The sequence below is a fragment of the Nyctibius grandis genome, chromosome 1 (assembly GCF_013368605.1).
Source record: "Nyctibius grandis isolate bNycGra1 chromosome 1, bNycGra1.pri, whole genome shotgun sequence".
Classification (NCBI taxonomy): Eukaryota; Metazoa; Chordata; class Aves; order Nyctibiiformes; family Nyctibiidae; genus Nyctibius; species Nyctibius grandis.
The window spans coordinates 67734932-67756179 of NC_090658.1; the positions used below are offsets into that span (position 1 = coordinate 67734932).

A 21248-nucleotide genomic window follows, 5' to 3' on the forward strand; every position below is an offset into this window, starting at 1 on the left:
CTCTGCCTATGTTTCACAAGAAATCTGTGAAAAGCAATGCACTTATGAAAGACTTGAAGTTCCAGTTCAAAACAATAAAATTATCTTTACTTCCTCTTTCCACATGTCAAGAAAATGCAAGTCAGTCTGCAACAAGCTTTTCTAACCTTTAATTTCATCTAAAGGGGTCATTCTTGAAAAAAAAAAAAATTTTCCATGGATGCTTAAGCTATGTTAAGTGAAATAGAAAAGCTGTTCACTCTGCTGATAACTACTGATTATCTATTTTCCCTATTTATTTATTTATTCTCTGTTATATTGATTATGCAATCCCAAGATTGGTCCACACTTACAGGTAAAATAGTCCTTTGGAACATTTCTTGCTCGAATGCGAGCTGCAGGCCCAGCATATATGTAGAAATTAATCTGTTCAAAGTAATTAGTCATGTATTCTAACTGTCTGCAGTAGGTCTTCTCCATCCCTAAAGGACAATATAGAAAGTTACTTTTTATATACAATATATGGTAAGGAAGGTAAAGTGAATTATAAAATAGATTAAAACTAGTAAGCACACATATTACACAGAGGAAGAAAACAATGACTCAGTAAAATTTAGATTGAAAAAAGAACTATATACATTACCATGATCAGCTAAAACAATGAGGTTTACACATTTGTGCAGGTTTCTTTGTTTAAGTCCATTCATTAGCATCCCCAGTGCTTGATCTGCTACCTGTAAGGCTTTGATTACCTGTGAGATAAACCAGCTTCATTAGAATTTTTCTTTCCAATTTCAAGTTCTCACTTAAATGTGATCTTCAAAGTCTGAAAAAAAGTGAGCTTTTCTGTCAGTTTTCAGATTCTTAATATTGCTGTTTCTTTTCTTTCTCCATCACCAATACAGATGTGTATAATTCCACTACTCTACCACAGAATATGCCATTTAAAAAAAGACTCACAATTAATTTTTTCTATTACCTTAGAAAAATCAAGCTTTAAAATGTTTACTGAAAGAAAAAAATAACACAGATCAAATTTGTTCCTCAGTCCCAAATTTATATAAAAGATCAGATTTATAACATTAAATACAATTTTTTGTTGTTGTATGAACATGTCATTGTATTAACAATAAGTAATGTCTCAAAAATATTTACACACACGTATTATCTGTAAGACCAGTGTAGCATCCAAGAAGTCATGGTGCCCTTCTCTCATATATACAGTCCCTTTAAACTTCCTACAGAAAACCACTGCCCACCACTGAAGTTATATGGGAGAAATCCAGCACAACCCACCCTGCAGCCATTCACAGATGGCTCTTCCCTAGTTGGTGCAGCTGGGTTACAGTCTTCCTGTAAGTCCTACAGTAAGGACGATACCCGACTGAGTCTGAGGACTCCACATCTGAGCACTTGCACCCTTCTTGTATCCCTAACTCTGCTGCACTGTCTTGAATGTCTTGCATACATGCACAACGTACACATATATAATTACAGGTACAGTAACGGGTTTTTAAGCCCTTTATGTACAAAGAGAAATGGAGTTTCCTTTCCAGCTAAGGAGCCTAAAACTATCCTACAAAGATCAGTTTTTCTGTCCCTGTCCACTAGAACAAGGCCTTTTGCTGAAGACCATTTTCAAATATATTAAAAAAGACCATTCCAGAAAGGAGCTGTTATGATAAGTCCTAAGTTCCTTAAAGCCTGAACTTTTTGCCTGCATGCAAGTAAAAATGTAATATTTTTGGGTTACAAATTAACAAACACCGAAGTATAGTGATAGGAATAAATAAAAGACAGTTCTGAGAATTTGCCACACCACATGCTTTCAAATATCACTTGGCAATAAAATTAAAGTTCAGTCTAAATACAACCATTAATATTATTTCTAATAGTATGATGTGAAATGATTTTCTGCCAGTCTGTTTGGTTTGCAGCTCTTTTGTTTCACACAGTGTTGGAAACATAACAATCGTCTCAACCACAAGCAAGAGTTCTTAATAAAAACTCATAAAACAGTCACAGTCATTTTTGATCTACTATCTTTTCCAAATTTCTAAGTCGGTTAAGTTCATAGTACAGCACTATTTTTAGTGCAATTTAGTCTAAGAAAAACACAAAAACTACTTACACCACCACTAACTGGTCCAAATGAATGTCCAGAAGAATCTGGTTCTTCAATATATAAAGTGTAGAAATCAGGCCTCCAGTTAGAAATAAATAAGAATGGAATATTATGAGATTTTGAAGAGAGCATTTCAAAAGAACAATTTCATTAAAAAAAAAATTAAATGAAACTTAAAATGGAACTACAAATAACTTCTTTGAACCTTAACAAAAGTCCATACAGCAAATATAGTCATTCAACTTGCTCTGAGTTTTGTGCTTAATCAACATGGACTACTGGAAGTTGCAATTTCAGAAACCGAATTCAGTGTCTTTAATTGGTATCCTGAAATCACTCTGAAAAACTTCAAGATCTCAGACAGCAGAGCACGCTGTTCCTTTTTGAGATATAAGTGGAACTACCACCTAAAGGATCTCTTCCCGATTAAGCAGTGAGGCTCTAGAGAGCATCTCCTAACTGCAAATATATTAGGAATTTGTTAAGAAATTATGATATAAAAGATTTCATTTGTTCACGTGTCACAAAGTTGAGCACCACAATCAGTACTCACATCTACTTTTCATCCTGAATGCCTGAAATTACTTTAAGATATTTAACCTTTCTTGTGCAATGTCTTTCATAGAAAATGTTTCATCCATACACTTAGACTAGAAACTCAATGTTCCATGTTTCCTCTAGGCCATGCACCAAGAAAAAAGACACAACAATAAAAGAAAACTTATACAACAGTACATCCCATTCAGATATATGTGCACTTTTTCATCTTCTGTATCTACAGTCTTATCCTGAAAGTGGTTAGCTATACTTATAGAACAGGCTTAAGTTCAGCAAATCACCATTTGAGATGGTGAGGAAGATTCCATGTTTCACACACATCAATAAAAATTTAAATTGCTAAGCATTAAAACATTTCTAAGCTATAGTCTCTCAAACCAGCTAGATATTACTAAGTGTTACCTCTCAGATTTGGTATAATCAAGCCATTTCAATATTCCTGAAATTCTCTGTTCATATGTAACTGAACTGGGGAAAAAAAAAAAGATATGATAGTATCAAGACTTTTCTGATAAGCCCTTCTAATTCCAAGATACAAAGTGACCACCCTCTAGTCATGTAGTAAAGTCACAGATTTGGATTTCAAGAATTACGCATGTGAACAAGGTACCAGTAATCAGTTCTATTATTCTCATTTTTGATTCAATGTAACTCACTTTTAATGGTAAATTAGATAGATCCTGATTTTGCAAACACAAACATGTGATGTTGATGGGAGTGCACATATATTTATAATTAAATACATGCAAAAAAGACATTTCATGTTCAGGATGTAAACCTGAATTACAAGTCAGAATAATTTTTATTCTTTCCAGCATATATAAGCCTTGGACTTTCATATTTTAAAAGGAAGTAATGTCCCCAGAAAATCTTTGAGAGGTCATGCTTTGTCTCCTATGAAGAAATTCACCCATTAATAGCTTTGCTTTCCCCTAAAGTCATCCATAATCTTTATGTTAGTTACCTACAGTACTCAGGTGTATTCTGAGTACCAATCCTACACATCACTGCAAAACCTTTGTTATCTATAGAGACTTATATACTTGCTTTAGATTATCTTTGTAAATGTGAAGAATCATGGGAGATTTCCTGAAATCATCATGAATATTTAGAAATAAGTTACTAATATCAATGTCTTCCATTAAAAAATATAATGAAAGTAATTGCTATATTTTCACATGTGTAACAACTTGTGAATTAACTAGACAAAACATACAGAACTATGATTCAGCACCAGCGTGCACATGATCACACATGCAAGCAAGATCAGAGGGAATTGATCTAGAGCCCATCTTCTTTCAGTAGCTTCCCTACCCAGCATCCTCTCTTCAATTAGTTTCTGACTTCTATAGCTTCTTGCCATGCCTTCCAAGTTTATGTTCATAATCTTAGGGTATAGGTTTTCTGAAAGCTTATTCTCAAGTACAAGTATTTTTAAAGGCCTATATAGTACGTGTAGATTTTATGTGTGGAAATATGGTAATCATTGGTACAGCTTAGCAGTGGTTACTAATCAGTTACAGGATGCTTTCCTAGTGGGAGATCAGTGGTTTGCAGTTGGCTGAAACTTTCAAAACTGTCTAGGAGAGGAGAATATACAATACCCCTTGGCTTTCTCATTGTGAATCCCCTAAATGATTTTGAAAATTTCAACTATTATGGGTAGTTCCATGGCAAAACCAGGATGATGTGACATGGCACTTATCTCTCAGACTGTTGTTTAAAAATCTTGTAGTTTAAAAATCTTGTATTTCATTTCCTTCAATTGTCATATGCCAATTTGGATTTTTGGAGTAATTTACAGGAATTTACTACAAGCCCCATAAAAACTTACCCGTTGTATACATTATACAAGGTGGGGTATGTTCCATTAATCGGAACATCAGAGCCTGGCCAAAAGAAGGTGCCTGCTTTCAAATTTTGGTACATTGCTGTCAGCCAGACCTATGGGTAAAGATACAAACAAATGATTTTATGGCATTTACACCACTGGAGGACCTCAGATCACCAAGGTAAAAATACATAATTGGGTCAGAAATATGGGCGGCAAGCATGCATTTCTCTTTCTTCTTTCACACATCACGCAGTTACCTAATGACCATATCTGATTTGAAGTTTGTTTTCTACATACATATTCTGAAGAAAAATTAGTAGCGTGGAAGCCAGGATGTTGCCATTTCTTGGGTATTCTCAGCATAGAAAAAAATGCCTGTTAGTGTTTAAGAGTCATTTGGACCATGCCCTTAATAACATGCTTTAACTCTTGGTCAGCCCTGAAGTGGTCAGGCAATTGGACTAGATCATTGTAGGTCCTTTCCAACTGAAACATTCTATTCTATTCTATTCTATTCTATTCTATTCTATTCTATTCTATTCTATTCTATGGATCCTAGTTATATGACTTTATTATAAGAAGGCATATTTCTATTCATCTTGAAGAGTGCAGCTGTGGTTCTGTTACAAATCTGACAGAATCCTTCATGAAACAATAGCACTAAAACCTGGATGCTTGAATATACTATAAAGATGACTACACAGACATACACACACACACACACAGAGGTAAATAAATACATAAATGTATATTAAGTAGATATACCATATACTACATGTGTATTTTTTTATATTTTTATACCATTATTACAGCTTGATATTTCTAGTAAATTAGTAATATTAATGATAACCATAGGCACAATCAGCATGAGGCTTTGTTATGAAATGTACCATACGTTATATATGTTTTCGTTTTGCTGGAAATTAAGCTCTCTGCTATTCTCTGCTTTTATAAGCCTGGACTTTGTAAGTGTATTTGTAAATGGATATAATTTGGAAGTAGATTTTCAGATTTAATTTTGTAGCTTGTTGTCAAAAGATGAGCAAAAAAAAACCCACAATAAAACCATATCAAAAATTTACTGTGTCTTCCTGTGGCAAAAGTTCCATTCCAATACTAGCCAAAATATTTAAGTCTTTTTTACTAACAGCCACATTAAGTGAAATTTTTAAGTCTCAGAATTAACATTTTGAAAGTTCTTTTACTTTTATAAAAGGCAAACTGTGTTGTAGGCAGCCTATAATATGAAGCCTACAGGATATTTATCACTACCACAAATATATATCATACAGCTTTGCATTTTATTCTCTTTTTGTTTGGTTTTATAATATGGCACATGAGCCACTCTAGACATAAAGGAATACTGTGATGAGAAATAAACCTACTGGCTGCCCCTTCCACCATGAAGGTTTGAATTTTTCTGTGCCTGAAAGCGAGAAATGCCCGTTCAAGTCTACATCATACATGTTGTTATCAATAATACCATGAGATTCTGGATACAATCCCTGCAAAATGAAAACAAACAAAAAATCACGATGAATCTTGAAATCAAATGGAGCCTAAACTATGTTGCAAGGCACATTGTTGCAGTGTTGCAATTATTTTTAGAGCTGTTTTATCACAGAGACAGAACACGCTTTCCTAACTCACACACATCATCAGATTCCTGCTAATGAATTCAGCGTGCCTGTCAAGTTCCCTTGAGTTTCCCTATTTTATCCCCAGCCCAATTAAAACCTGATGTGCTACAGATTAAGTACCATATATGTCATCTGGCTGTATATATCAGCTGCCAAACCCATCCTAACGCACACTCTCATCAAATGGCTGTGTCCTTTCCCATACTCACCCATATCCAGTCAGACTGACAAAGATCAGGAATAACCGGTTTGCAGGCCAGAATCAGATAGCATACATACATGTACAGCCACATAGATCATGCCTGCATGTACTATCTCATAATCTCTTTCTCTCTCTCTCTTTTACTCCTATAGCTTGAATTCCCGTGTCACACAAAAAGACTGGCACCACAAAATCCTTTCTATGTCGTCCAGATAACGAAAAGGAAAAATAGCAAATTCTCACTTACTGTGACAATAGTATAGTGGTTTGGAAAGGTTTTTGTGGGGTAAGCAGCTCTCATGTATTTTGAATGTGTGCCACATGTTTCTGCAACAGATCATGGAATTAATATAAATTTGCTTATAATTTTTTTAATTGAAAATAAGCAGTCTTAAAAACAAACAAAAAAATCACCACAGTCAGTTGCTGTGGTATTAGAGGGGAAATGTGATTCCAAACTAAGACACATACTTTCTGGTGTCTCCTCGTGAGCGAGGCCTACCATCCCATTGCAGTCAGTGGACCCTGGACACTCAGTTCAGCACCCTAAAGCCTAGAAACGTGGAGCCTTTTGAGACGTCTTTAATGATCCTGCCTGGCCTTCAGATGTTGCTTCTACCTCCTGTCTGCCAACCCAAATGAGTGTCTCAGATACTTCTGAGAGCCAAAATGGCACTAGACATATACGTTTACGCAATGAGACTGAAGCCTCAGGTCAGCCCAGGCAAGATATTCTGCAAAGCTGTCTGGTGACCAGATGCATGGGAAGGACTCAGTTGCTCAAGCACTGGAGTCTGGTGCCATTTGAGATACCCTCAGATACCCAAGCCATCTGCATGAAACTTGGCAGTTTTGATGCAAGATCACCAGGAGACCTGTGTCCTCCTGACACAGCTGCTGAAGGCCACCTAGGATACGCCTCAGCACTGAAGCATACTAGAAACATAGGTTAAGGCAACAATTTGTCCTGTGGCACCCTCTGGCTGTCGGTTGAGCTGACTTGCTCTCTAGGCTCTTGCACTGCGTTGTACAGACTGTACTAAGCATAAACGCACTGACTACAATGAGCATGTAGACATCTCACATGCAGCCACCTCCAAGAACATATCTAAATGTAGGTGTCCTGCACTGGATTGAATCCCACCCCAGGTGTCCTATCTTTATCTCTGAACATTGCATCACTTTTCAGCAAACTAAGGCACTTACCATGCCTGAACATCTGTAATACCTAAATCCACTGTAGTATCCAACTTATTTACCCACAAAATAAAGGTGTGAAGACTGGAAGATGCCTTAATGCCATTTTTTAATCTAACTCACATGGAGAAACAGTTCTGTATCAAGCTTTAGCCAGATGATTATTTGATTCACACTCATGTTTGCTGTGCATGCAAATACAAGAATTAACGTAGAACATATTATAATGAAAATAGACAACTGACGAGGGAGACCTGATTTGTGATTTTCTTATTGCTGAGCAACATATATGCATGATAGAAGCAAAAGGGACTAGAGAGGTTGTATGCAAACTTTTAAAGAAAATAGTCAAAGCACTCTTGGACTTACTGAGCTTTTCAATATTTGGCAGCAAAGAACTCCAAGTTTGCAAGTATTCTGCTCTAAACCCATCCATTGAAAAAAGGATAAGTGGTGGCAGATCAAACCTGCAAGAAAATATGAGTTTGTCATGGTAAAGGAGTTTGGAGAGTTGGTGACTTGTTAAGATCTTTAACAGTATAAATTCTACTTTCAAAAGCAGGATCCGGATTTTCTATGTACTTCCCAGAATTAATATCACAGTGTGAGATAAACAACTGGTTCAATTTTGAGAGCAAATACACAATCCTCATGAAAAAAACAACACTGGAGGAATAAAATATAAGCTACTCAGTATACATAGAACCTAGAAAAAGAAATTGAATTTTGTTAATCTTTCAATTACAAATATTTAATTACAAATACAAATAAATACAAATGCTGCAGACCAGCATCCAAACACAAGCCCAGAGTATAGAACAGCCAAAGTACCTCTACACACAGTAATGGGTTGAATTCTGTCTCTTGTCTCTTAATGCATTTTAAAAAATCTTTCAGGGCAGCTGCACAAGGACTGTAGAAGTACCGCAGTCACCCAGCAAGCAGTTAGGGTCAATTGGCCTCAGTGCTGGGAAATGTAATCTCTTTGCAATGCCAGGTTTGTGCTAACCCCTTACCTTACCACATTTCCTTTGTGAAGACATCACTAAGCAGTCCATGTCCTTTGTGGATTTTATCTTTCAAGTTTCCCAGCTCTCATGGAGCTGGAGAACACTTCTTTGCTTCAAGGCCGCTGGCAAACTGAACTCAAAGCTACAAAGGGAATGCAGCAGTTGCTAATGTGCTTAGGGTAAGGCTTTATATAAAGAAAGGAGGATAAAAGCCTCAGATCTGAGTTCATAGAGTAAGTGTGATAAAATAGGCACAAACTGCAGCTGATCTCTAGAACAATGTTAAAATTCTTGTTATAAAAATTCTAACTAGAAGGTGCTAGCTGTGAAAATAAACTTCAAAGTTTATTCTTTTACACATTCTTTTAACCAACCTAAAAGGACTCCTAAAGAAAAATGCATTAGCAGTTATAAAGTGCTGGTGCTATAGCACCTTTTCTCATAACACCAAGTGACAAAATCAGTAAGATCAAGTCATCTAGTTCTGCAAATTCAGTCTTTTTGTTAACCATCATTATATATTCCACAGTCTCCTTAGAAACATATAAAGAAACATAAAAATTGTAAACGTACAATTAAATGAAAAATGTAGTTTGAAGTAGGCTTCACTACACATAGTATCGAAAAAAAAACAACTATTTGTAATTTGTAGGAATGATTCACTACATAAGCCTGGAAAATATTGGAGGAGAAAATGATTGATAAAATTCAGTTACTGATAACTGAATCCAAACCACTTTCGGGAGTAATACTTCAACTGATAACTATTAAAAAAAATTATATATTCACATCAGGCAGTAATCACTATCCCAGTTCATTTCTCGTTCACAATGGTCTTTCCAAAACACAGAAGTACACTGGTATCAACAGTTTGTATAAAAACAGTTTGTATAAAATGGCTTCCTGTTTTGAATCTGAAATTAAATGGAGCTTTATATAGCAATGCTGTTTAGAGCACTTAAAGAAGCCCTCCTCCGCTAGTTCACAAGCTTTAGCCTATGAAACTCTGTTAACTCAGCAAGTTATTTGTTAACCTAAAAAGTGTATTTTTATACCTATGTTGGGAAGCACATTCAGGAACCCATGAAGAGGCCACAATATTGAAGGTATTATTGTAATAATTAAACTAAATTGGCAGTAAAATAGATAGAAAAATGAATAACATCACAAATACCATGACTGAACCAGAAAAGAATCAGTTCTTCTCTAAGAACAACTTTTAAACTGTGTTTCTGCCTAGCCTTTACCTATGATCCTGCAATACTGCACAAACAGCAAAGTATCTACAGGTGGACATGAGAATTACTATGTTTCAGCATTTGAAGATACACGGCTACTTTCATAGCTTCCTTTTTAACACACCTTTCTTCCCGAAGACAATTCAAGTAAAAAAAAAAAACCTGTTGCATACATAAAGAATTGCAATCATGGATTCTAACAGTTATTACAACTTGCATAAAGTGATTTATGGGAATGATAACATAAAATGGACTATGAACAATTTGTGATACATGAACCTTGAGGTAACTAACAACCTTATTCTGAGTAAATATGAAAACCTCATGAAGACCTGCTTCAGGCCACTGGTGTATTTCTGACCATTGCAATGATTTTATTTGCTAAGAAGACAAAATTATTTCATCCTACCCAGCTGGACACTGAGGAGTTTCAAGTGATACACACGGTTCTTCCGCCCAAGGTACTTCACCTAAAAGGACAAAAGAAATTCCTGAGTCAGCATTAAAAAACCCCAGACAAACAACAAAGAAGTTTCCTGGTTTGTCTTTTTAGAGCTCTTCCTGGTACTTTTTCTGTTTCAATACAGAATTATAGAAATGTAGGGCTAAATATACCTTTAGAAATCATTTAGTGCAACGTATTAGGACCTCAAACCCTGAAAGGGCTAATGCTTACAATTGTAAGTTAAAAAAAAAGCACGTATATTACACAGAGAAGCAAGCAAACAAAAGGGAGAAGAAATTACTATGAAAGCTTAGCCTGAGGTTTTTCTGGTTTTGAATGGAAAACATTTAAACTGTATCCTGTCCACATTGGATGACTGCCTCCTTTTTTTGCAGATACCACTTACACATTTAGAGACAATTGACAGGGCTCCCTTTCGTCTTTTTTTTTCCTGTAAAGAGCCCAAACTCCTTCAATCCTTCCTTGCTGACCATGGCTTCCAAATTTCAAGTAATTCTTTCTGTTCTCTTTTCAATATTCTCCACCTGCTTCACAGCTATACTCATTTATGATGTTTGCCCATCTCTTTGGAAGAAATAAGGGAGGTCAATAAGAGAAGAAAGAAGGAAAGCATCCAAGAAAAGAAAAAAATATAAAGAGAAGAGAAGAAGCAGTAGCTGTTTAAGTTTTCAGCTCACCACAGAATCCTTCTCTCCCAGTAAGCAGTCAAAGGTGGGATGTACAGTGACCTTAACTAGGTCAGCTCAATCGATTTAGCACCAAACTCCTGACTGCTTTTATTTGTAGTTTGCATTTAGGTGACAAATATAATTTTGCAGGAGTTGCCTTAAATCTCTGCCACCTCACAATATAAGGGAATTCTGGTGACAGATACCATGTTTTATGCCACCAGTATACTCCTCAGGTATCATTCCTGTAATCCAGTTTTACCAGTGCTATTCTTTATGTGTTTAGCCAGAGTCTGTATGAAACAATCAGCCATGAACAAAGATATTCAGAAATAAGTAAAACATAAGAAACCGAACTTGAAAATTAATTTCTAATAAAAAAGGATGGGAAATTTTAAATTAGGAATGATCACTACAATATGCACTTTGGGTTGCACAAAGTTTGAAGCAGGAAACATGTCTCCATCTATTTTTGAAAAAAAAAAAAAAACAACAACTCAAAAACCCCATATCAGGTATACTGCTGCAATATTAAAAACATTCTGTCTTTCTTAGGAATGACACACATTCACATCGTTCTCCAGAACTGTCTTTTTCCCAGTCAAGAATACCAAAAGCTTCACCTCAAAACATCTTTGTTTTCCAAAACATCACTGCAAGACTCTAATATTGAGAAACAAATGCATCTACCTTTATATTTGCCATGTTTACCCATCTATTTATTTCACAGGACAATTTATACATAAATCTTTTGGGATTTTGATTTACCTTTGCAAGCACTGTTGTAGTTTACACAGCAGTCTTTTTTCTGCAAGCAGTCATCAGAACAAGAACAGTAACTTCCAGGTATCCGTGTCTCACCACAACGGAAATTAGTGCACCTCCAAGATCGGGCTGAAAATTGCAAGAAAAAGATTATGATTTGGTTCACAGAACCTTATGTAAACTCCTTTGTTTGGAAATCTCCCAAACAGGTAAAGAAAAAAATACAAGTTTTTGTTAAACTATAATTTAAATGTCCTGCTTGAGTGGCTTTAGAAGTTTTATCTGAAAGGAAAACTCAAGATTTCATTTAACACATAAAACCTACTTCTGCAACCATTCAGTGGTAACACAGAATCATAGAAGAATTTATTTTACAAAGGTGTCCCCAAAGTCACCCTCTTCAATGTCTTCCACCCTTCCAGGAAGATCTAAAAAAAAGTAATCAAACCCATATTTCTCCTACAGAAGAGAAAGAGAAGGAAACAGATGTTTCTCCTGCTCTTGTACAAGACTCCCAGCAGACAGCAAAAAAAGAGATGTAAGGGTTGAAGCAGGCAGAAAAAGTGATAAGGATGAAGAAACATCTGACCAGCTGCCAGGAGAGTAGTGAGAGCAACTGCAGAGAAGTCTGGGCTCGATGCAGAGCCAGGTCAGTTCCCTGGAAGGTGAGTGTGCTCCTCTGAGCCCAGGCCCCCACCAAGCACGGCATGAGGCCGAGAATACACCTGGCAGAGAAACACACATTCATTTGTGAAAGTGCAAGAGGAGCCAGCATAGCAGCATCGTTTCAGGGCCTCAGTCAAAGATAATCTACAATTTTCACTCACACTCATCCAGAGCTTTATCTGAGCCAGGAAATATGCACTGCAAATGCTTTGGTTATCCATGAGGGATAAAAATACCGGGATCTCACTTGAGAAAGACACAGGAAGATTTCATGTCCTGCCAAGTCACCAAGTTATGGCCCTCTAGCCTTGTGAGCGCAGCAGAAGCTCGACACTGCCACGTCCTTCCCTCCCTGACAGAATGTGACATAACTTGTGTATATCTGTGTAAATACGAGAATTTATCCTTTTCCTATTACTACCACATGAAAAAACACACCCAAAATAAAATGAAAACCAGTGAACATTGCCTGTAAGGAACATACTTGGCTCCACGCAGGTGTCCTCGTAGTCCCAGCAGCAGTCCCCACTCTCTGTGCAGCCGCTGTCGCACCGGCAGCCGGGCAAATCTTCCCTGTGCGGCTCGTTGCACTTGTGCCTGCAGCTGACTGTAAGGAGAAGGGAGCGAGCCTGAGTGCTCAGATAACCCTGTCCCAGACAGGTCAGTTAAATGGATCACAGACACGGGCTGCAGGGAGAACTGTGCTGAATAAGTTCACAAATCTGTTTCCCAAGTCATTTTCCAATGGGGTCCCTAGCGCAAGGGTCAGCGAGGCGAAAGGAAAGCTGTAGGAAGTCCTCTGGAGGTTGAAGGTCCCGGTGGCTGTCTGGGCTGTGCTTGCCCAGAGCCTGTGGCAGGGCTGTTTCTGCAGCAGGTCTCCCCAGGACCGGTGGCACAGGAGGCAATGCCCGGGTGTCCCACCCTCCCTTGCAGGCACCTCCCTGGGGACAGGGACAGGCCAAGGCCAGGCTGTTGGTCTGTGGGTAAGCCTGGATTGATGGGAGTCATGGCTGCCCAGGGCAGGGCTGTGGGGACCTACCCAGCATCGCTGGGGCAGGGGCTGATGGCCCCAGGGGGCAGAAATGGGGTCCTGGGCCATAGGCAGGGTGGGGGCAGCCCCAGGGGGCTGGGCAGGGCCCATAAGGCTTATTAGTGTGCACTCAGGACTCTGGCCACACCTCTCCCACCTAATCGTTACAACGTCCCTTAAGAACCTGCAAATTTGGTTGTTTAGATCGAAAGAAAGAAAAGGGTTCAAATGAGGGGCCTCATGTTGGAAATGGCGACATGCAGGTCCTCACCACAGCTCTGACACCTTCGTGCAGGGAGAATGGAGAGCTCTGGCTCTCCCAAGGACAACCCCAAATCTCCAAACATCACCCGCAGCTCCACACTAGACAGGACAAGCCTTGTGTCCACATTCTCTGTACTGCAGAAATACTGTTTGAACCACTTTTGAGCACCCACATTTCCAGCTTTCTTGTCCACTCACACCATTAGGCAGGGATAGGTATAACTACTCAGACTTGCTGGTGCAATTCTATTACAGTTGCCAAAAGGTTCGTGCTTTTGCAGGGTGCACTGCTTACAAAATTCGGGCTTTAATATCCACTGTGTAGAAACCACGTAGAGCTAAAATGATTTTTTTCAAGCTAGTCAGCTTGTTTCACATGTAGAAAGTTCTCGTGTTGTACCTTGTGCTTTAAGTGCTTACATCAACAACTATTGTTCAATGCAAGAAAGCTTTGCAAATAATTAGAATAACAAACAATGTATGTAATGAGCATAAATGGATCTGTCAAAAGTAGAGATGGAAAGAAGTAATTGAGGGTTAAGCATGTTATGACTGGAGCCTTGTCAAGAAAGAGCTATGATTTTTCACAAATGTACATAAACATAGGCAAACAGTTTTTCTGTGCTTTTTTGGCTGAAGTTTAGAGTGTTTCATTTAATTTTTCCTCTATCCATTGGCTTTTGAACAACTCAAAGTTTTTCAGATGGTCTGCTTGTTTTAAAATGATATAGAATATAGCATGGTGAGTCTAAGTCAGAAAAAATATAAACCTTTTCCTCTGTCAGTAATGGAACTGTTCATACCCCTCATAATTTGCAACCCATGTTTCTAATTTCTTTACAATATCTTCATAATTATGCGCTGTCAGGAATTTAGTATTTCATTAACTTTTATTTGGAATAGTCACTACAATTACAGGAGCTATAAGGAAATTTACCTTGAGTATATAAATAGAATCAATTGTACTATCACCAAATGCAAACTCTGTGCTGATTTTTAAACATACACAATGACAGGTCCTCCTGACTCCTTTCCAGGCCCCTTCTCCCGAGACCACAAACCCCCAGCACCCATCTTGACCACGACTTTCTGCTCCTGAACAGCAACACTCTTTCCCACTGCCCTCATAGCAAATGCAACTGCACAAAGGTGCGTGCTGCTCAGGGCTTAGGCTTCCTCTCCCACTCCACAGTGTAATACCATGTGTTGATAATTAGTCTTTCCCAAGTAGGTCTGGTTATGACAGTAGCAAATAAAGTTAGTCAGTCCCTATTTAGGGTTGCTCCGTAACACCTGCAGTCAGAGGCACCAAAATGCTAAAATGCTGATTTGGTGCCATCTTTCACTTACTACAGCTATGACCAAGTTCCTCAGTTAAATGTCAGTGAAGACTAAAGCTGTAGGTATCTACACATTTTACACAAAAAGTTGTAATACCACATACACGTCATCAAAAAGCAATTATCTCATCCTGTTTGCTAGGCCCATAGTATTGAAAGATCTCAGAAGGAGCTGACTTGATGAATAAGTAGGTAACTGAGCTCAATATGTGTTGATTAAGAATGAGAGAGAGACTGCGCTTCCTTGAACTCATCCAGTATGAGATTACTATTGTTTGGATTCTAAAGGAAGTGTTTTATTTAATTCACCATGTGGTGTGTTTGTTTGTTCTCATCCGGCTTGACTCCCTGACATCAAAATGCTCCTTTGTTTTTCTAACTAAAAAATAACATTCCACCAAATAAAAGCATTATCTGCTTTTTACCATATCTTTACAGAAATTGAAGTTTTCAGAGAAAATTCATAATCAGTTTTAACATTAGCCACCTGAACTATGCCAAATGTACCCCCAGTATGAGTCCCGAAGATGGTCCAATGATGTATCTTCTACAAAACATATTGCTTAAATAATTGCAAGGTATTATATGTAATAAGATTACTCCTATCTCAAATTTCCTACAAGTATTATTACGATAAAATTTCCAAACCTGTTGTGAACTAGGTTTAACACTTCTGGAAAGAGAAGCAAAGCACTCAGTGGTTTAGGATAGGTTTTTCAAGTATAGATTGTGAGTGTACAGCTTTTATACAATCCAGCTTGAAAAATGCAAGAACTTTATTTTCACAGGTGGTAAGTTTTCACAGAGCATTTACATTACACTATAAAAGAGCCTCTGCTGAAGGCCTTTACTAGATCTAGCTTTAGCAGTAATTATGCCGAAAGTATCACAAACCTACCTTGCTCCTGGTCTCCACGGTTCAGTCCTAGTCCTAAACCTAGTCCCAGGGATATAATCACCAAAGCACACAGCAGAACCTGTCACACAGACACAGGAAAATTAAAGTTCACAATTGTGATAAGCTGCTATGTTTATTAGAAATTAACTGTGATTAGTACTTCTATGAACGTATGATTTCTTATGAACGAATCATTTCTCTGACCTTGTTCATAAAAAAATTGGAGACATTCTGAGCCTGAACGTAGGAGAGGCATAAGAATGATAATCTCCTGAACTGCTTACAAGCCAATGCCTTAATACTGAACTTTTAACCTATAGCCAGTCCCATTTTGTAATCAGGAAAGTCTCTGCTGGGGAAAAGACTGCAGGAAGTAATCAACATATTCACCTGTTTTGCAAATTCTTAATCTGTGTAAAGAGAAGGTAATTCCTTTTATTTAGCTTCTGTATTTTCCTGAAATGCTCACAGAGATTTCTTAAGAGACTCAGCTGGATTGAGGCTGCAAGTGTCAAATTTTCATCCACATGACAGTTTCTCATAATAAGTCATCCCATTAGTGAGGTTAGAGGAAAGTGGAAAGAGACAAACAGCCCAAGGAAACCCCATCACAGAAAGCAGCATAATGTTACGGAGATTGGGGAAGAGCTGAGGAGGCCTCTGTCAGTTTAACAGACATTCAAGATGAACGGCGATGTATGCTGACTGAAAGGCGCAGTGAAAAGTGACAACCCTCTCAGTGTGTTTCATAATGTATGCACTTTCCTCTTCACTAAGGCAACGATGGGAAAGAAAATGTATGTGACACAAAATCACCACAAACCAGCCCAATTTACTTCCCATTTTTGCCTCAAAGCCTTTTGTCACTTGCCATTTCCAGGAACCACCAGGCACTAGAAATAAGAGAAGCTTACTCTCATGCTCAGTATTACTGTAATGGAGCCTCTTAACTGAGACTACAGCAATTATAAGGAGCTGAGAAAAAAACGTATGTGTAGGTAGCATATAACCACATGCATATATGCCGTCCTGTTACTTTTCGCCCATCTCTGCTAAAAAAAACACCCTACGCTCTTTGTTACTGCCTGTCCTGCCTTGCAAGTCCTGGGCAGAAGTGTGGCAGCAGGGAGGGCTGCCCAGTTCTCATGTGTAGGTGTACAAATTGGCCATGGAGCAGCTCCAGGCTGGGACAGTCTAAGTGCACATTATTCCTTCCCATAGACCAGGAAGATTGAGGCATGCAAGTCAGAAAGTCAGGAGTGTGGCACACTGCCAACTAGCCCTCTAACACGGACAACCAGGAGACCTAACCGTGGGTCTGGCGCAGCACACACCTCTTGCTCCGGACAGATACAGTCAGAGGGGCTCCTTTCAAACCCCACGCTTTCTCCTCCTGCTGCTATGCTCCCTGTGACCGTGCTCAACAATTTCCTGTTTCTCCCTTGCTGCCCACCCTCTCTAGCCTCATGTCACTGATCTTTTCCCAAGTGACACCAAACATCAGCAACACCAAAGTTACTTCTTTCACACTTTCTCTCTCTCACCTCTACTTTCTTCCTGCTGCTCACTGCTTGGTTTTTGTACAGTAGAAACCTCAAAAGTAGGAACAGAAATGGAATTGGTGAGAGAACTGGGTAAGAGAGACAGATAGGATAAACATGTTTTGAAAGATTGCCCAAAGTGGCAGAAATGCTGAAGTCCCTCAAAGAGACACCCCGGGCATGAAGGCCACAGTTTAATCCTACATCTAGCCAGCAAGCACTGAAAATCAGGGAGCGCATTTGGGCTAGAACAGCAGCCACTCTTTCTGTGCAGGGAGGATAACACTGCCAGGGTAATGCAACAGGTCTTGTTCCACTGAGTACAGATCAGCCCAATCACCAGGGCATGAGCTCTTCACCTTAAAGTTCACTATGCTTTTACCCTCCACTTCCATTAAAACTCACATTTGTAATTGAAATAAATAGATGATACTAAATTGAAAGTACAGCTATTACAGCAGCAAACATTCCCACTGCTGCAAGCAATGAGAGAACTGAAGTAAAAACCCAAAACGCACAGCAGGTATACAGATGAGATGCTGCAGTTATTATAGCATTTACACAAAGACCCTTGATTTTGGGACTTTCATCCTTAAGGTGAAATAACATTGATAACACCTATTAAAATCCTCAGACTTTCCACAACTAACTTCTATGTCTAAATTCAGGACTACAGCCACTTATTCATAAAAAAGTTGTTCCTAACGCATATGCTCTCTTCTCTGGACGACTGATTAGACAGTGTGACTACTATTTGTAAGTACACAATTCTCTGCCTAAGCTTTCAGGAAAAGGTTGCCAATGAAGTACTTCATGCATATAGTTTATCAAAAACATAGACAAATGGAGTAGAATATTAACAGTTTACACCTCCAATATTTAGATTTTGTTTTTTCATAAAGGTAGGCATTTGAAAACTAGTGCATTTGAAGAATGAGTATGTTTTAGGATACTTGAATTTCTCACTTGACTTTTCCAAGTACCTCTTTAAAGTGTAATTTACTTTCCTTCATAGTTAGGCATTTTTCCCACATTGTTTCTCATGATTTATTTATTTTTACTGAAGACTTGAGGAAAAAATGTCTGTTATTTTAGCTTCTCTTTTATTCTCAATTTCCAATATTTCGCTCATATTTTATGCAATCCTTGCACAATGCAGCATTAAATAGGAAGCTGTACTATGTGAAATTGTCCTGATGACATAGAGCTGAAGAGTATTACAACTTGACTCTCTTTTTCATAAGGCTGTTTTCAAAATTAAGTTTTGAGTCTTCCTAAAATGAGTACCTGTCATTTTCTCTAAATTCGAATTTACAGATACAAGAGCTTGTGCAAACATATACACCTACATATATATATATATATTTAATGTTTGTTTCTTTTGTGGTCACAAACAGAAGCTTAAAACTGTGTATTAGCTACAACCAAAGATTTAAAAAACATAACAAAACCCCTACACATTATTATTTACAAGGCAACTGCATGTCTCTTAAAGCCCTGGAGAAGAGGGAAAGAGCAGACATGATATTTGAGAAGTGGGACTGACACTACTGTACAAAACGGTTCATTAGTCTTTTCCCGTGTCTTGCTTCCTGAGTGTTTTTCACCAACGCCTTGCCTACATGTTCTGTTTTGTTAATGACAAATCCAAAGATAAAAAAGTAAGCAAAAAGCAACTGCGGCTGCTTTGGCCGCAAACGCATCTGTTTTAAACAAATGTATAAAATAAAGTATTGAAACCATGTCTTTGCTGTGCAAAAGAACTGTCAGGTTATTGTAGCAAAACAAAAAGTGCAGTTAACTGCCAGAAAAAAAAACAACACGTTCGCTTGGTGAGTACCAGAAGAACTTTAGAAATCTGCCAGTGAAGTTAGTGCATTCATACTATAAAACTGTAAGCCCAATTACCAAGCTACCCTGAATGATTATATTAATACAATGAAACTTCTAAAAATTCTGCAAATTTGAGAATTGTTAAACTAGCAGCCCTAAAGAACAGCACCTACTTACAGCACAGATGACTTTGTATTTCAGGAGGCTTTTTTTCTTCACATACTCTGTTGGTTTTAAAGACACCTTATCCAAACGTCCGCTTTGATGCTTGATGATATCATCCTGAAGTTCCATTTTGCCGAGATCTGCTTCTTGGCTGCGCGTATGCTGCATTCCTCAGCCTCCCCAGCTGGGTTAGCTGCAACTAAGACGCTAGTCCTGCTTCAAGCGTGTATGTACTTTGTTCATAGGTTTTTTATGAGATCCTAGCTTTTGCAACAGTGATAGATTCGCAGGAAACCAAAGTAAGCAGGAAAACGACTCAGAAAGGTCAAAGGCTGAAAGGCATTATCTGTGTTCAGAGAACCTGTCTGTCACATTCAAGATAAGGACGGCATTAGGTAAACTCTTAACTGGAGATTAGGAGTAATACATTGCTAAGCAATAAAATGCAAAAATGACACAAATTCAAGTACTCAGCTATTTGGTTAAAAGCTTGTCATCCAGAGTATTTGTTATCTTCAAAGAAAGTGATAAACATATGTTAAAAAAAACTATGAAAGTAGATAGTTCCTTAACTCCTGCTCTGTGTCACGCCTGTGTTTTCAGGTCCCTTCCCTTATCTAGCACCAGAGGATTCTTCCTGTTTAGTTTCAATCCATCTTTGTCACATACTTCTTTCCACTTGTTACATGTTTTTTCAGTAGTGATAGATGTACTCACTAAAAACAAACGGTATATAGCCAAATCAAATTCAATAAAAAATAAACAGGCTTTGTTTAAATACAATTTGAAACCTATTTGGTTTTGAATTTGATGGTTAATGGAAGGGTTGTTTGTTATGAAAATGTACCTTCAGAGCCTACTAGGGCTATACAAGTGTAACTATTCAATCTGATCTGCTTCTGAAGTTGAGAACTGCATGAGCTGTAATCTATAATAAATAAATTCATAATATTTATAATTATAAAAACAAATCCAAAACATTGTACTCTATGGGCTTGTATTAAGAAAATTAACTCCAGCCCAAACCAGTACAATCTCTACCCCTTATTCTATACCATTTGTGTCATACTGAGGTCCCACATTATACAATATATCCCCATTAATCACCCCTTCCTCCTCCCCGCCCATCCTTTGATATACAGGCAGATATCATTCTCTTAGTCTATGGGCCACCTACCCCTGTAAAATGTCCGTAAAATGTTGTCCTGGTTTCCTGGGGATAAAATTCACAGAATCAAGTTTCTGTTAGATTTTGTTTCAGTTTGTGGACAGACAAGGCGATCAGGGCCATGAGCAGTGAAAGCCAGGGCAGCTGACCCAGGCTGGCCCACAGGTGTATTCTGTAACATTAACGTCATGTTCACTATAAATGGGAAAGCTGCTGGGGAGGGGGGAGCCCTCTTTGCTCTGCTCTACTTTCTCTTCTTATCTTCTCCTCTTAACAGTTACTATCCCTGGAGGGACTTGCCACCACTCTATGAGCTAAGTATAATTTTGTGTCTTTTGTATTAGTATCAATATTGGTTTTCTTATTTTATTAAATCTGTTTAAATTTTAATGCATGAGTCTCCCTCCTCTTTCCCAATTCCCTTCCTTGGTCGAGGAAGGGACAATGGGGGAGAGAATAACTGCTTATTGTTTAGCCCTGGGTGTGGGCTAAATGCAGACAAATCTCCATTGAGTTTTGTTCTTCCATATCCTGGGTTCTGTCTGTTACGGTGGTTGCTCAGGACAGGAGAGGCAGTGTGTTCTGTGGAGTTACTGGCTGTCAAAACCTCTTCAGGCTGGGTCACACTTGCAGGGCTTCTTGTGAGGCTTGTCCTCTGTTC

General features: G+C 38.2%; 1 protein-coding gene across 1 annotated transcript in view; it reads right to left on the bottom strand.

The window, feature by feature from the left end:
- ENPP3 (ectonucleotide pyrophosphatase/phosphodiesterase 3) overlaps window positions 1-19566 on the bottom strand; it is a 41059-nt gene extending 21493 nt beyond the window's left edge. The window contains exons 1-13 of the mRNA XM_068415998.1: window positions 19432-19566; window positions 15881-15959; window positions 12833-12955; window positions 11686-11811; window positions 10193-10253; window positions 7905-8002; window positions 6586-6665; window positions 5882-6001; window positions 4497-4606; window positions 3065-3130; window positions 2111-2183; window positions 623-731; window positions 333-461 (exon numbers count right to left, since the gene is read on the bottom strand). Of these exons, the coding sequence (XP_068272099.1) occupies window positions 333-461; window positions 623-731; window positions 2111-2183; window positions 3065-3130; window positions 4497-4606; window positions 5882-6001; window positions 6586-6665; window positions 7905-8002; window positions 10193-10253; window positions 11686-11811; window positions 12833-12955; window positions 15881-15959; window positions 19432-19548 (1291 nt within the window). The 5' untranslated portion in view covers window positions 19549-19566. The remainder of the gene's footprint in view (window positions 1-332; window positions 462-622; window positions 732-2110; window positions 2184-3064; window positions 3131-4496; window positions 4607-5881; window positions 6002-6585; window positions 6666-7904; window positions 8003-10192; window positions 10254-11685; window positions 11812-12832; window positions 12956-15880; window positions 15960-19431) is intronic.
- Window positions 19567-21248: the final 1682 nt, after the last annotated feature.